Source organism: Aotus nancymaae, unplaced genomic scaffold, assembly GCF_030222135.1.
Source record: "Aotus nancymaae isolate 86718 unplaced genomic scaffold, 86718_ANA_hifiasm-v0.15.2.pri h1tg000021l, whole genome shotgun sequence".
In the NCBI taxonomy this organism is placed as follows: Eukaryota; Metazoa; Chordata; class Mammalia; order Primates; family Aotidae; genus Aotus; species Aotus nancymaae.
This window is the reverse complement of record NW_026988433.1, coordinates 2,651,927-2,668,463: the sequence shown is the minus strand read 5'-3', so window position 1 is coordinate 2,668,463 and position 16,537 is coordinate 2,651,927. Positions and strand designations below refer to the sequence as shown.

Genomic DNA, 16,537 nt, shown 5'->3' with positions numbered 1-16,537 from the left:
AGAATTCAGGGTTTGAGACACTTCGGGCAGCAGGCAGGCCCTGCGGTCTGTGGGAGACACAAGGCTGCATGCGGCTCTGGGCACGTGGCCTCCAGGGGCTCAGTCTGTGGAGGAGGGACCCCCTCCCCATCTGACATGCCCAGTGCCAGCCCCCACCCTCTCTTCCTGCTGTCTGGGGGTTTGTGGAGTGTGGGGACCCTGCCATGTGTTTCCGACGGCGATCCTGGGACTCAGCGGGCTTGAACTTTTCTCACAGGAGTAGGGGTGACCCCGAGCAGGATGCACACAACCCCCACTACCCCGTGATTCCACTGTCACTGCCCCAGTGCATTCCCCACACAGGCTGGAGCAGCCTTTCAGCAGAAATTGGGCCACGTCACTCCCTGCCTTAACAGCGTCCAAGGGCTTCACCTTGGACTTGGACAAAAAGCCAAGCGCTGTCCTCCGCCCCGCCCTCAGCTCACGCCTGCACCCGCCCCTCTCCAGCCACACCAGCCCCTTCCTATCCAAGCGCCCAGGGCCCCCCACCGTCCCGCACAGGCCCCTCCCGACCATCTCTGTGTCAAGGGCTTCACCGCCACATCCTCGCGCCCCTGGATGGGATTCGCTTTTCTCAGTGCTGCCTTGCCAGTGTTCCCCCATTAGAGCAGGGACGTCACCTGTGTTCACAGCAGGGCCCCCACGTCCCACACATAGGCCAGGGAATTAACAGGGGCGAAGGGAAGAACCAGCCAGGAGGAAGAGAGGGAGGAGGGCGGAGAAGGAAAAACGGACAGACTGGCCAACGTCCACCCTAGACAGGCAGACGGGCGGGCGGGCATGTGGGCGGGCAGGCGGGCGGGCGGGCGGGCGGGCGGGCATGTGGGCGGGCAGGCGGGCGGGCGGGCATGCAGGTGGGCAGGTGGGCGGACATGCAGGTGGATGGGCATGCAGGCAGGTGGGTGGGCATGCAGGTGGGCAGGCGGGTGGGCATGCAGGTGGGCAGGCATGCGGGCGGGCGGGCGGGCGGGCATGCAGGCAGGCAGCCCCTCAGGTGGCACTCACTTCGGACTCAGATCTGCATCTTGGGCTACCGGATCTCGACAGGAAGGTGGGCTTGGTGGACAGAGGCTCCCGCCTGTCACCGGGCTGCGGAAGGGGCCGGATATATTCACGGATCGCAGAGCCGCTTCCAATCGTGCTCTCCTGACCTGGCCACGAACGTTAAAAACAAGTTGAAAAAAATAAGTAAGATGGAAAAGTGCACTGGTCATTTCCCTAAGCGGGTGCCTTTCCCCTCTTTGACATCAGTCCCTGAGATTCATTTTGGGGTCCATCCATCTCCTGCTCCCCATCAAAATAGGCTGGTGTGACCCCACCCTCAGCTCTGGGCCCGTTCAGTGGGCAGAGTCACCCTGGCTGTAATGCTTGTTTGGGGGCACAGGACGAGGACGGGCAGAGGGAACTGAAGTAGAGTTGACGGCAAAGAGGCTGCTCCTTTTCTCGGCTTAAAATTGAGCGGCCGAAAGGCTCGGGGAGGCCGCAAACCTCCTGCGCCTGGAAGAGGAGCGCTTGCACGAGGATGGCGCCTGCTCACAGCGAGACGGAGCGAAACCGGATCCTGGTGACGGGCTTGGAGCCCCTGGTTCGAGATGTACCTGAAGGCGTCTCCTGGCTCTTCATCTGCTCCAGAGGACAGACTGACTCCTTTTTGCTCACAGCAGTCTAGGTTGGCTTTGCTGTCACTGATGACCCAGTGAGTCCTAACTGGCCAAAGGGGTGGGTTTGTGGCCAAAAAATACTCTTGACGAGATGTGCAAGGACTGGAGTGGTTCTCCTCCCATCCTGTCCCATCCCCCTGCGTCCTCAGGGGCAGCTGAGCTCTGTCCTGCAGCCTGGAAGGGAGTGGTGAGCGCCGTGACGGACACTGACCTGGGTGTCACACGGCCACGCGGCACTTTCACCAGGACCCAGGTGTGAGCATGACGCGGCTGCTTCCTTCCCAGGCTCTGCGCCACTGGGGATGAGGACGCCTCCTCCTGGGGTCCCCTGGCCCTCTGTAGCCATCACATCATGACAGTCACCTCACTGATTAATATAAATTGCTGAGTCCAAATTGGGAAGTGTAAAATGATTCAAAAAACCATGAGGAGTGTTTCAATAACGGTTGCCCTAGGAGTCCCTCCTTGCAGGCCCCACAGCCCCAAGCTGAAGGAGTGACCAGCTGGGCAGCCCTGCCATGGGGCCCCTGTGAGAGCATCCAATCCTGGAGGGCAGGACACTGTTTTCTTCACTGTAGCGTGGCTTGGCGTGTCACAGGTGCAAAGTGAGTATTGAACGATTCCGCTCCCAGAAGCCTCCGAAACCCGGCCGAGAGCAGGCCTGCTGCAGGGCTCCCCAGCTCCGCACTGCTGCCCCTCCTCTGCTCCGCAAGCGACGCCTGGGCCAGTGAACCTGGAGGGGAGTGGCAGGCTCCACCTGTGGGCAAAAGCCACTGTCCCTCTGCACACAGTGGCCAGGACACTTCCCAGACAGGAAACACAGTCCTCCGGTGTTCCGAGGCTGGGGGATGCTCGTTACTGCAGCAGAACTTAGCCCTTCCTGCCCGCGCAGCTGCTGCTGTGAACTGCACGGGACAACACAGCTGACGACGGTGACGTGAAGACGGCAGTCACCTCGTATGCATGCTGAACTTACACCAACCCAACTCTCTAGAGAAAACGAATGTAATCCCATGGCAGCTTTTACCCGCCATGGTGCCTGAGAAGAGAGCGTGAGATGAGAAAACGTGCAGAGCCTTCAAGCGGGTTGGCGCCCACCGGCCCCTCAGGCTGCAAACGCCGCACTCTCGTGATGGTAATGCTTCAAAATAGGTGTTTTCTAGAAAAATACAGCTAATCTCAAATCAATGCTTGTGTCTGGTGTTTAACTAAAAAAAAAACCCATCTCTCATACTGGAAGAAAAACTGGCTGTGCCGGGGGCAGGCGGGGACAGGAGAGACCACACCCCTCCCCAGCACACTCCCCTCCTCGAGCTTCCCAGGGACAGTTCCATGTGCAACGTTGGCCTCACATGCTGACTTCAGAGCCTCCGCCTATGCCAGAGGTGCCTCCCCATACAGAACCTGAGTCCCTTCATGGCCCACGCCAGCCTCTGGCCAGCACCAGCCACCGGCCAGAGGAGCCCTGGGTGAAAGCACAGGTAAGTGACGGCATGTCCGCCCAGGATCCCTTCACTATCTTGTGACCAGCCCTGCATCTTCCAGCACCCGCTCTCTCAGATCAGCATGGGAGGAAGTCCTGTGGCAGATGAACAGATAAAAAATACGGATATGAACACGATGGGACGTTATCCGGCCTTAGAAAAGAAGGACACCCTGCCCTGATGACAGCGAGACAGACCTGAGGACTCTAGGCTAAGTGGAGTAATCCAGGCACAGAAATGCACGGGGCACGGATGGCCCCACTCACACACAAAACCTCCACAAGCCCAACTCGCAGAAGCAGGGAGCAGCACAGTGGTTAGCAGGGGCCGGGCGGGGCTGCTGGCTGAAGGCACAGGATGCGTAGGCTCTGGGGAGCTCCTGCACAGAAACGGGAATGCAGCTAGAATACTGGATTGTAGGCCAGCGCATGGCTCATGCCGGTAATCCCAGCACTTTGGGAGGTGGATGGATCACCTGAGGTCAGCAGTTCGAGACCAGCCTGGCCAACATGGTGAAACCCCGTCTCTACTAAAAATACAAAAATTAGCCAGGTGTGGTGGTGGGGGCCTGTAATCCCAGCTACATGGGAGGCTGAGGCAGGAGAATGGCTTGAACCCAGGAGGTGGAGGTTGCAGTGGGCCGAGATCGCGTCACTGCACTCCAGCCTGGGTGACAGAGTGAGACTCCAACTGGAAAAAAAAAAAAAAAGAAAAACAAGAGTGCTGGATTGTAGACTTGAAATTTGTCAAGGAGACAGATCTTAAGGGTTTCCACTACGAAAAGTAAAGGTAACCACGTGAGGAGGTGGGTGGGAGGCAGACGTGTTAGTTAGCTTGGCTGTGGTGATCATTTCACAATTGATCTTATATTACATCGGATCAAGTCGTGCACCTTAAATATATATGATTTCTAATTATCCACTGTACCTCAAAGTTGGAAAAAATGTACAAAGACAAGTAAACACACTCAGAGAGTGGGGGAAAAAGGAATAAAACGAGAGGAGATCCTAAACCGAGGCCTGGAAGAGGGGCCTGCGCCGTCTGCAGGGAGGAGCGCTCTGGTGGGGTCCAGGTGGCACAGGGCAGCTCTCTGAGGCACTGGCATCCGCTGCCATAAGTGACAGGGCACTATGAGGAGAGTGCCAGGGCAATGCCAGGGGAGATGGGCACGGGCCGTGCTAGGGGACCCCAGTGGGTGAGGAAACGATCAAATGAATGGGTTAATCAGGAGGGTGCATCTTCTGGCCTGGGAGGAAACAGAGGTGTGCACACCAGCTCTCAGCCCGGTGGCCCTGACTTAGTGAAGGCACAGTCGGTGCCCCTCTGGTGTTTCTGGTTTTACTGAGTGTGCATTCTCCACCGTTGTTCATCAGATTCCTTTTTCCACGCTGTTCCCATCTCCCTGTCCCGGGAGCTTCGCTGGGGGTCCCACGTTCACATGCTGTGTGGCCTCGGGCTCACCGGGCAGGCCTGGGACTGCCACTTTCAGAAGGGCCAGCTTGCAAGGTGGTCACCGGCTGCTGTCAGGAACCCAGCTTCTGAAATGTCCCCAACAATGGAAGAAGCTGTCCCCTGACTGATGGAGGCCCTTGCCAGTCCTGGCTTGTGCACGGCACACAGCTTAGGCTGAGCACCTGCTATCCTTCTGTGAGCCTGGGGCTTCGGTGGCTGTGGCGCCCGTGCGAGCAGCCACCAGGAAAAACTCTCGGCCTGAGTGTCAGTGGGTTTTTCTGAGCAGAAGCCTGCATTTCTTGTTGCATGGTGCAGGGCTCTGTGTGGCCCCTCGCAGGAGGGAGAGCGTGTGGGGAGTCTGCACGTGAGTTCTGTTTTCCCCAGGAAAGAACTGAAACTGTCTTGTTTTCCTCCACCCTTCAGCTTTCACGGCTCAAATGTGGTTTCTCAGCAGCTGCCTTCCAGGACCATCCAGAAGAGCCCAGGTCACCGTCCACCCTGTCACCCAGTCGGCTTGCACCGTCTGGATCAGAGGCTCCCCGAGTATCATCTGCCTGCCAGGAGGAGCTCTCAACATCACAACCTGGGTATGGCACGCAGCCCGGGCGTCCCAAGTGCCTGGAGGTGAGCGACAGAGCGCTTGGACCCTGGCCCTGCCTGCTGGCCTCCCGCAGCCTCGGCCACTCACCCCACCCCGCATTCTCTCTGATGCATGGACCAGACGGGAAGGCGTGGGGAGGCGTGGGAAGAGGAGAGAGGCAGGAGAACGTTAATTAGCAAGACACAAGTGGCATCTCCTTATTTTAATGATAAAAAGCACCCAAGATACTTATCATATATTCTAATAAGAACTAGGGGAAATTTGCAAATTATCTCTTTTACAGAATTCCACAGTGAGGTTCAGATGCACATCTCCCCTATTTTTTTTTAAGCCAACTTCTTAAACAGGTGGGCAGACCCCGGCATGAAGCCTGCCACCTCTGCATCCCCATTATCCTGGAGGTGCCTGGACGTGGCACCTCCCCCGAGGTCTGGTTAAAGGACACCTGTGATTGTTCTGCCTGTGACCAAGACTAAACTCCTCGGCTTGCACAGGGAGCTTCTCCTGCCCTGCCTCTGAGCAGGGCTGTGACGGCTGAGAGCTTACGTTCACTGCTGCCTTTGCTGGAGCAGAAGTCCTAAGCTCGTCCTAACATCACCAACAGGTTGCAGAGACGAGAAGGAAGGAAGAACAAGCAACACAGAGAAACGAGCTTCACAGAACAATGGGGGGACCCGGCCAAGAAATCCTCGTGGAGTGGTTGCCAGGGTAGACTCTACAGCCAGACCGGGTTCAGATCCTAGACTGGGCCTTCGTCAGCGTCTGTATGACCCACGCCAGTACCTTGGTTTTTCTCATCTGTAAAGTGGGCCCATTTTACAGGTGAGGAAATGTGTGGGCCACACATTTGTGGGTGCCCATGAGGTGGTGGGTGCACCGTGTGTCCAGGGATGTGAGCAGTCCTGTTCTCATCCCACCCACTGTGGTGGCAGGTCCCCGTACCCTCCGCCGGCTGTCACCAAAACAACTTCCCTTGTGCACAGCCTTGCAGGCAGTCAACAGTCATTCTTTCCCCACTACAGCCAAGGAGGAGGTCGAGGCGCTTACCTTTGCCGAGGGAGGTGGCTAGGCCATTCATGAACTGTGGGAAAGCCTTGCCGGGGGCCGTGGAGACGTCCAGGGGGGCCACCGCGCTGCCACCCAGCAGGTCAACCTTCCCAGCGTGCTGCCGGAGCTTCTCCAGGTCCCGGGACAGCAGGTGGAACTGCTCACTCTGAGTCCGGCATTTCTCTTCCAGCTCTCGAACCTTGGACTGCGCAGCAGAGGCGGGACAGGGGTCAGCGGCGGCACTGGGTGGTGGAAGTATGTGTGCGCATGCTCACGTGTTGCATGTGTGCACAGAGGCGAGTGTGTATGTACGTGCACACACGTTGTGTCTGTGAAGACGCCTGTTGTGAGTGTGCATGTGCATATGAGCTTGTACCGTGTGTGCACGTGTCTGTGAGTTACGTGTGCAGCCAGGGCCGCCTCCCACCTCCACGGGAGAGCAGTGCCTATAAAGCCAGCTTCTCCTGCCACCTGGCTGCTGGCCAACGTGAGAAACCACAGGTGCCAAGAAATTCTGCAAACACTCAGCTCGCAGCCAACCGGAGATTGTTCCGGGCTGAGCGTGCAGCCCGGGCACTTGGCAGTTGGCAGGCTTTGCTAGAGCTGTTTGGAACTTGGAGTATGAGGCTGTGACACGGCGTAGACTCAGGGGAGTGGCTCAGGTGCCATCCCACCAATTCAGGGATGCCATTTTTCTCATCCAGGGCGCCTGCCCCTGGGACTACGGAACCCTTAAGAACGCCACTTGAGCAGTGAGGGATCTCTATCTGCTACGTTTGCAGACAACACGAATGCACCTCGGGAGCCCTGGGGAAGGCAAGCACCACCTGGGGACACACACAAGAAAGGGGTAGCCTAGCAAAGCTCCTTCCTTGGGGCGGGACGGGCCTGGGTGGGGTCCAGTCTCGGGACATCACTGACCCTGGTGTGCTTCCTCCCAGGTCAGGGGTTCACGGGCAAAGCCCCGCTCCCTGCTGCCCTGGGACTCGAGCTGTACGAGAGACGTGGTCTCCTGAGACGGGTTTCTGGCACCCATCCCAGAAGGCGCAGCACAGAGGGGTCTCCGGAGGGCAGGCTCTACCTTCTCACCCCAGCTTCTTTTCTCAACCACGCTGACCGACCCCGGCACTGCGTTAGCTCCTGGGTTGTTCGTTTCTCGTCTGTATCCACGACTACACTCCAGGCCCTGAGCCTCTGCTTTCTGGCTCATGGACACACTGTCGATGCTCTGCACAGACTCAGCACCCAGCAGGTGCTCAGAGAGCGTTTGCTGAATCAGTGAAGAGAGGTGAGCCCTGAGCTGTGGGTACCACGCCCCTCGGGGGGTGGCTTCTCGGGTCTGCGTGCAAGGCTGCTTTCTTGCCACTCCTTCCTTTAGGATGGCTGGGAAAATCCCATTTACAGAATTATTAATGTCATCTGTGGGGCTGACGACACTGACATTTCCCCACTGAAACGTCAGCCCCATGAGGGCAGGGCTTTGCCTGCCTGTTTCCTGCTGCGTCCGGGACCTGAGTGAAGGGCTTGGCAATGGACCCCCATGCTCCTCCCCCTTTCGCTCCTCCCCCTCCTCTTCATCCATAGCCTCCCCCACCACCCTCCATAGGCAGCAGCCTTCTCAGCTCCTTTGTCCAAAATGAAGTGCTATTTATGGCTGAGATCACGGATTTCTAAAATAAACCTAACAAATCCAAAGCCTATAATTAATTTATTTGATTCATTAAAAGAAATCAGCAGTATTCTTCTTTAAAAAGCTGAATGGGCTTGGCCAAGGCAGCTGTGTCTACCGAGGAAGGCGCACAGCTAAAAATGGGGGGCTCCCGGGCACGACATGGAAACCTTCGGAGGGAACCCAAGCCCGGGGACAGCTCCGACCCCAAACTCGGGGTCTGCAAGTGGGATGACCACTCGGCGTCTGGGGCCTTGGGGGCTTGCGGGGCTTGTGGGGACTCTGGATCTGCTGGTTCTGCCCTTAAGACAGAGTGATGGGCCTGCAGGGCAGCCAGGGAACAGCTGCTTCTGCCTGCTGCAAGCAAGGCTGGACCCCGAAGGGCCGTGAGCTGTGTGAGCCAGCGAGTCCCCCCCGCACCCGAGGCACTCACAAAGCATTCCCGGGTGTGGAGGAGCAGGAGACGTTTAATAGTCATGCGTTCATTCTAACGTGCATTAAGGAACATGTCACTGGCACACCCACTCCTTGACATTGCGTCTATGAAAATGACCTAACTACAAAAATGAATAGGCCGGGCACAGTGGCTCACACCTGCAATCCCAGCACTTTGGGAGGCCGAGGTGGGCAGATCACCTGAGCTCAGGAGTTCGAGACCAGCCTGGCCAACATGGTGAAACTCAATCTCTACTAAAAATACAAAATTAGCCAGGCAGGGTGATGCATGCCCATAGTCCCAGCTACTTGGGAGGCTGAGGCAGGGGAAATGCTTCAACCCAGGAGGCGAAGGTTGCAGTGAGCCGAGATCAAGCCACTGTACTCCAGCCTGGGCAACAAGAGTGAGACTCTGTCTCAAAAAAAAAAGAAGTGAATAGATTTTTCATGCAACAATGTTGAAATGATAAAATGATAGCTGCGAAGAACAGATCAGCGGTTGTCAGGGTTTTGGGCTGGGGAGGGTGTGACTAGGAAGGGTCCCGTGAGGGAGTGTCTTGGCGACAGAGTCGTCTGTATACCTGACGGTGGTGGTGGTGACAAGAATCTGTACATGCCACCGAATACCATAGAAATATACAGAAAAAAAAAGAGTGGCTGTAAACACTGGAGAAAGCAAGTGACTCCCCAGCAGCACGCAGCACGCTCCAGCGCAGCCCCACGCCAGCTTCCCAGCTTTGAGGGCACAGTCAGGCTACAGAAGATGCCACCACCTGGAAGCTGGAAGAAGGGCCGTGGGAACGCTCCCCGCTGTTTTTGTAAACTCCCATGAATCTAAAATTACTTCAAAATAAAGTTTTCAGATGTGAACAGATTTTAAACAATAGGAACTAAGAATACAGGCAGCATGCAGAGACGGTGAAAATCATGAAAGGTGCCACGTGAACGGCCGACCTTCGGGGAGGTTGCACCCCATCAAGGAGGCTGAGGGCGGCTGAGGTCTCGGAGCCTAACTCGGGTTCTGCCTCTGATACTCGCCTAGGCAGAGGCCGGCAGGCTGCGGGCTATCTGCTTCAGTTCACAGGAGGGTGGGTCGTAGGCACTACAGAGGGAAGAGGGCAGGCTGCCTGCTGTCGCGTGGTTCCACGGGACTCCCAGAAATGACGGGGTGGGGGGCACCAAGCAGGAGCTGCACTATCTCTGCACTTTGGTCCCCAGGGCCTGGCGAGTCCTGTACCTGTGTGCTGTGTGGGCCAAGATGGTGTTTCCCAAGGTCAGCCCCTTGGCCTGGCCCATCAGTCCATCCCCAGCCCTTAGTTCAGGACTTGGCACAGGGTGGGCATCCAACAGGTTTTGGTGGATCGCAATGAGCTGTGGGTAAACAAATCTACGCACATATAGTGTGGTGCGCCCTTGAGTTAGAGATGAACCAGGTCACCTCTGTCCAAGGGAGACAGAACTTGGGTGGCAGGGCAGCCATCAGGGAGGCTCACCAAGGAGGCCCCGAGACCCCTCACAGGGGCTGGTGGGTAAAGGAGGGCCACCACCCGCCTGCTGGGGGGCCTGCATCCTCTGCACAGAGCGGGGCCTGGAGCACAGACTCACAGGATACCTAGAGCTGAGGGTTCCCGTGGGAGAGGGAACCCAGCCCTGATGAACACCGAGGCCTGTGATGACACAGTGCGTGACCACGGGTGAGGAAAGGCGACACCACCCAGGTCCGCACCAGTGCGCAAGCCCCAATGCCACAGACTCAAGACCTGGGCCCTGAGGCCAGACTCCCCCAGCAGGGCCGGACTCCCCTTCCCTCTGAGGCCGAGGCTTGCGGTGACGGGCAGGAGGGAGGAGCGGTGGAAGGCCTGAGCATTCCTCAGCTGGGGCAGTGGGGCGAAAGGCCAGGCAGGAAGCCCTGGGACCAGAGTGCCCGTGAGCGGCCAGGGCTGCACCTGGCAGAGGTTAGTTCCGTCCTCTGTGAAACAGCCAGGATGACAGAGCTGCTCCTAGGACAGGCGCAAGGACGGAGTGGAACAATGCAGCCTTGGCGTTCAGAAAAGCAGCCGCAGATGGAAGGCTGGGCACACAGAGCGGCCGTCAGCACGCGACAGCAGCGCGGGAGCGGCCGTCATCACAGCAGTGCGGGTGCGGCCGTCAGCACGTGACAGCAGCGCGGGTGCGGCCGTCAGCACGTGACAGCAGCGCGGGAGCGGCCGTCAGCACGTGACAGCAGCGCGGGAGCGGCCGTCAGCACGTGACAGCACTGGTACCGACCAGCCGTGCCAGCGTCAGTGGTGCTGGCATTGTCATTACTTGCAGCAGTGGCAGCCCTGCTTTGGTGTTACAGGGCGTTACCAGCAGCGGTAGCAATAGCGGTAGTCGTATTCTTTGTGGAAACAGCGTTGGTGTGAGCAGCGGTATGGTAACGGTGCCGTTGGTATTGGCGTTATTTATACTAGGAGCAGCAGTATCATCGTGACTACCTGCAGGAGTACTGCTGTCATCCTCCACAGTCTGGGGTTAGCGTTGGGAGCAGCAGACGCAGGGTTAGCAGCAGCAGCAGCAGCAGGGACACTGGTATTCTCAGCAGAGCAGCAGCCACTGTCCTCACATCCCCTGCAGGGCAGGGACATCCCCCTGTTCTGAGGGGTGCCAGGAGCAGGAGGCCCGTGGGCAGCCGTGAGAGTCAGCTCACCTGGAGCCCCTCCCACAGCACCCTCGCCCACCCGGGCTCACTGCACAGGAGACTCCATGCCCTCCGGTGACACAAAGTCATTTCTTAAAGTCTGAGAAATTCCCCAAGGCTCCCAGCTGCCGCCTCCTCCCTGAGGGTATTTCTCTTGAAGAGGTCACCGGACAGGGCCAGTGTGCGCCATTCATGAGGGACCCATCCCCAGGACCAGACACCTCCTGCCAGGCCCCACCTCTGACACCGGGGGCCACATTTCCACATGAGATGTGGAGGAGGGGGACGTCCCAACCCCACTGCCCTGCTTCTTCAAGGGGGCTGCAGAAAGCCTGGGCCAGGGGTTGTAGGGGCACCGGCTCTGCCCAGCTGCTTCTTGCCAACTGCTCCTTATACCTCAGGTGGCGAGGTCCCGGGGGGGACTGAAGCGCCACGGCAGATCATTGTGTGGACGCAGCCCTGAACGGAGGCCAGCAGGGGCAGGGGCAGGACAGGGGCAGGCAGGCCTGCAGGGACTCGGGGTGGGGTGGTGAGCGCAGCAACAGGCTGCATCCAAAGGGGCGGGTGCCTCGGCCGGTAGTAGCCACCGAAGGCAAAGCTTCCAGTTTCCCAGGAACAGCAGGGTGTCCTCCCCACCACATCTCCTGTTGAAATGTGGGGCCTGGCAGGAGGTGCTGGGGTCCTGGGGGCAGATCCCTCACCAATGGCTTGGCGCAGTCCTTGTCATAATGAGCACCTCTCCAAGTTCAAGCAGATCTGGCTGTTCAGAGCCTGGCACCTCCCCACACCCTCCCGCTCCTGCTCTCAGCACGTGACACGCCTGCTCCACCTTCGCCTTCTGCCTGACTCTAAGTTTCCCAGGGCCTCCCCAGAAGCCTCCTGTACATCCTGCAGGACGGTGAGCCATTGACACCTTCATAAATTACCTTCATAACCTTCATCAAGGACCCAGCCTCAGGTATTCCTTTATAGCAATGTATAGCAATGCAAGAACAGCCTCACACACACGGGAAATCTTCATTTCACTGGAAAATCTCACAGTTTAAAAGCAGGTGGTACTTAAAGGCTCATTCAGCAGCCGGGGCTGACAGGCATACCTAGCGATGGCTGTGGGTGCTGGCCATGGTGCTGCTCTACCTGGCAGCATGGCGGCATGCCCGCATCAGCAGGCTGGGTGTGTGTGGGGTCAGGTTGGAACAAATCCCCTCGTGGCCCTGCAGATGTCCCCAGCTGTACTCACATAAGCCCCAACACACAGGACGATCCCTCACTTGCTCCTGGGCCTAGGGGGCTCTGGGACCTAGAATTTGCCACTCTCCAGGATGGGCGCACACATCTGCCTGGGCACTGAGCACGCACTTACAGACGAGCTGGGCAATGCCCTGCCATAACTGAGGACCCCACCCAGGGGTGGCCAGTGCAGAGCCCAGGAAGGCCGTGCTGCCACAAGCCTGGGACAGCTGCCCCAAAGACGCTTGCCTGGCTGCGTCTCCACAGATGCCCAAGGCCTGTTAACTGGCATGACTGATATCAGGAAAAATAAACAGAAAAACTCTCAGCTTCTTTCTAAGCATAAGGGGATGGGAGAAATGGGTGTTCGCTGGTTAAAGTGCAGCTGTGTCACCTGGCTCACACATCTTAGCACCGCCCACCTTTGAAGAGCGGGTATAGCCGAGCAAGGCCTTGCTCCTGTGGTCTTGAGAATGGTGCCTGGAGCTGGGTCTCTAGCTGGTCCTGTGTGCGGACGCTGATTCAAGGATTCTGGTGGCCCAAGCCCCATTCCAGCTGACGTGCTTTCCCCAAAATGAGCTCCGGGGGGCCGAGACACGCAAAACACCCTCCTAGCAGTGCCGAGTGCTGGGACCGCGTGGAGCTCACAGACCAGGCGTGGAACCGACCCTGTCGTGCCTGCGTGTCCGTAAGCACGTGCTCAGTAAATGCTGGTCTGATGGGAGAATCTGCTGTGAGACTTACTTTCCTTGTAACCTGCGCTGAAGGTGTGAAACGGGGCACAGCCTCCCCCACCTCAAATTCCTACCAAGGAGAACCTGAGAGTTCTGCCAGACCACTCCCAGCCTGTCTGCCCCTTTCCTTTCAGCTTCTCGCCTGAGCATGGCTCCCTGGCTTCTTGGCAGCAGGCGAAGGTTCTCATGACTGCTGGGGGGATCCCTACTGGGGCTAAGAGCTTCCAACTGCCCATGGAGAGTTGTTGCCAGCAGGAGCCACTTCCAGCATGAGAGAAAACAGTAACCCGCGGTCCTGCCCCAGGTGGGCGCGTTTGCACCTCAGTATTTATTTCCGGATGCAGAGTGCTGTTCTGCCTGGGTTCAGGCCTGGGCCTGGGTGTTACCCTGGCTGCAGGGATGCACCCAGCCCCATATTGCTGACTCCTCTCCATCCCGAGGCCACCTGGAGGTGCTGGGGCCTGCAGGGCACTGCTCAGAAGCGACCGAGTCCGAACCAGGCAGGAACAGATGGCACAGTCATCAGGCAAATCAACTGTAATTGGAACAAACAGCAGAGGCTTGCAAATGTGGATGCTGCTATTTCTAAAGACGGGGGGAAGCATCCAAAGACGCCCCCGCAGCTCCCCCGGCTCCTGGCTCCGTGCCCTCCTCTGGCTCCCTCGCCTCTGTGAAGAGGGCTGGTAAGCAGGTGCTGTGCTGGCAGCTGGCGTCCAAATGGAGTGGTTCTGGGAGCAAGGGGCCGATACATAATCACCTCAGAACCTCAGGCAGAACCCAGGGACGGTCCAGGCTCACTGGGTCACCTGACTTAGTGTCAGAGCCATTCAAACCAGAGCGACTCCGTCTTGAACAGGAGCTGGCTAAGATGAGGCTGAGACCTACTGGGCTGCATTCCCAGACGGTTAAGGCATTCTAAGTCACGAGATGAGAGGGGTCAGCACAGGACACAGGTCACAGGGACCCTGCTGATGAAACAGGATGCAGCAGAGAAGCCGGCCAAATCTCACCAAAACCAAGATGGCAACGAGTGACTTCTGGTCATCCGCGCGGCTCATTATAGGCTCATTGCAATGCATTCGCTGCTAAAAGACACTCCCCGCAGCACCGTGAGAGTCTGCAGATGCCACGGCCACATCAGGAAGTTACCCTATATGGTCCAAAAAGGGTGGGACCCTCAGTTCCTGGAACGGCCCACCCCTCCCCCCCACAAAAACTCATGAACAATCTACCCCTCGAGCAGCGTATAATCACGAGATGACCATAAAAGAGCCGACGAAGAGCCCGCGCTGCTGCTCTGCCTGTGGAGTCGCCAGCCTTTCGTTTCTCTACGTCTCTCACATACTCTCTTTCACTTTACTCTACGGACTCTCCCGGATTCTTTCCTGGCGTCTGGACCGGGACCGCTTTCCGGCAACCTTAGGAGCAATTTCGCAACAAACTGTCGGTGTGCCGTTCCGCCTGGGTTCGGGCCTGGGCGTCTTTATGTGACTTCACTCATCACTGGCTGAATACCTGCTGTGTGCCATCCCTGCCTGGGGTTCCTGCATTGCTGCTGACTAGAGAGACCTCCTGGGTGCGTCAGTGTCAGGCGGCTGCACCAGGGAGGGACGCGGGGCCAAGAGGGACTATAGGTCACACACCTAGCGGGCGGCAGGCCCCACCCAGGTCTCTCTGGCTGCCGTCTCCCAGTCTCTCCGCCCAGGGCCCACCTGAGCCCCAGCCTGCACCCTCACTCTCCACACATCCCCCCAGCATGCTCACATGCCCGGTGGTCACCCAGCCTCTAAGCAAGAGCCAGGCAGGGCTGGTTCCCCACAGCCCGAGCAGGCCTAGCACCTGGGGCCACGGCGCTCTACCTTCAGGGGCCCCAGAAATGGTTCCATTTTAGTTTCCTTTAAAATTAGGAAAGAAGTGAAAAGGGGTGATAAATACAGCATCATGAATCCAACCTAGATAATACTCATCTTCATCCCACCCTAGATGCAAAATACAACTGCTGGTATTATTCTATGGAGGAAGGGATGACCCCTGAAGGCAAAGGGCCGCAGACCACAGTCGTCCACTGCAGGCCTGAGGCCGGACCCCCACAGGGAGGTGGACCCCAGCCTGCCTGGGAGGCGAGCACCCTGGCCACTCCCAAAAGTCTCCCAGGAAGACCCAGGGAGGAAAGGGGGCTGTTCGTGAAGATCAGCCAGGCTCCTCTGAGGCCGAGATGCACCGGGGCCAATGTCACCTGCAGTTCAACACCTTCGCAGGTGCAGGACAAAAGGACTCAGCGCCTAACTCTCTGCTCACCTGAGACAAATGCGTATCTGATTGTTTCTTCTGCCCTATTATTTACGCAAAAATGCAGGTTCACTGAGCCAGACTAAGGCATAAGTGACTATTCCTCTGCCCTCCTCTCACACAGAGACAGCCAAGGAGAAGGAGAGGGACTCCCACGAGGGCGCCCTGAAGAATCACCACAGAGCTGCCCACATGCACATGCCAAGCACACAGCGCCAGCCAGGCTCCTCACAGGGAGGGTCCCCTGACCGGGAAGCCCAGACCCCTCTCAGTCCAAGCACACTTCGACAAGCACAACCAGCCCCTAGACTTTTCTCAAATCACTTCACAGGGGTACCAGCTGGCTTCCTGCCCTCCTTGGGGCCTGGCCCCGGTGAGAGGGGGTACCAGCTGGCTTCCTGCCCTCCTCGGGACCTGGCCCCGGTGAGAGGGGGTACCAGCTGGCTTCCTGCCCGCCTCGGGGCCTGGCCCCAGTGAGAGGGGGTACCAGCTGGCTTTCTGCCCGCCTCGGGGCCTGGCCCCGGTGAGAGGGGATACCAGCTGGCTTTCTGCCTGCCTCGGGGCCTGGCCCCAGTGAGAGGGGGTACCAGCTGGCTTCCTGCTCTCCCCTCAGGGCCTGGCCCCGGTGAGAGGGGGTACCAGCTGGCTTCCTGCCCGCCTCGGGGCCTGGCCCTGGTGAGAGGGGGTACCAGCTGGCTTCCTGCCCTCCTCGGGGCCTGGCCCTGGACCTGGAGCTATGTGTCCTCCGGTATGTGGCTCATTGCCTAGTGCCGATTGCCTAATCAGCAAAACGAGGCAGCGGAGCACCTCAGGCAGCGGTTTCAGGGGTTAAACAGCACTGCAGCTCTCAAGGGCCTGGGGTAAAGCGACTTCCTGCATTCCCGGGCCCTGCTACGGGCGGCGCATCCAGGGGAAAACACAGCAGGTGAAGGCGGCACGGCTGGCGCTCCCTCAGTCCGGAGCTGCCAGCACTGACTTGCGATTCGTCCTCCAGTACGCTCTGCAGGCAGGACCAAGGCGCAGGACCAGAGCCGCCATCCTGTCTGCCCCCTGCTCCCGCCCAGCACCCGCAGGGAGTTCAGAGTTCTGAGCTGACGGGAAGCTACGCTGTGCAGCTGCCATCGCAGGCTTGGACTCTGGAGCCAGACTCCTGGGGTTGAATGCGATTCTGCCCATGACTCCCTGAGACCCCTGGGCAGGTCACTCAGTCACCTGC

General features: G+C 58.4%; 1 protein-coding gene across 10 annotated transcripts in view; it reads right to left on the bottom strand.

The window, feature by feature from the left end:
- Positions 1-16,537, bottom strand: part of RIMBP2 (RIMS binding protein 2) — a 340,749-nt gene that overhangs the window by 59,371 nt on the left and 264,841 nt on the right. For all 10 annotated transcript variants that reach the window (XM_064379555.1, XM_064379553.1, XM_064379556.1 and 7 more), the window contains 2 exons: positions 6,285-6,489; positions 1,045-1,190 (listed from right to left, as the gene is read on the bottom strand). In XM_064379555.1, the coding sequence (XP_064235625.1) occupies positions 1,045-1,190; positions 6,285-6,489 (351 nt within the window). The remainder of the gene's footprint in view (positions 1-1,044; positions 1,191-6,284; positions 6,490-16,537) is intronic.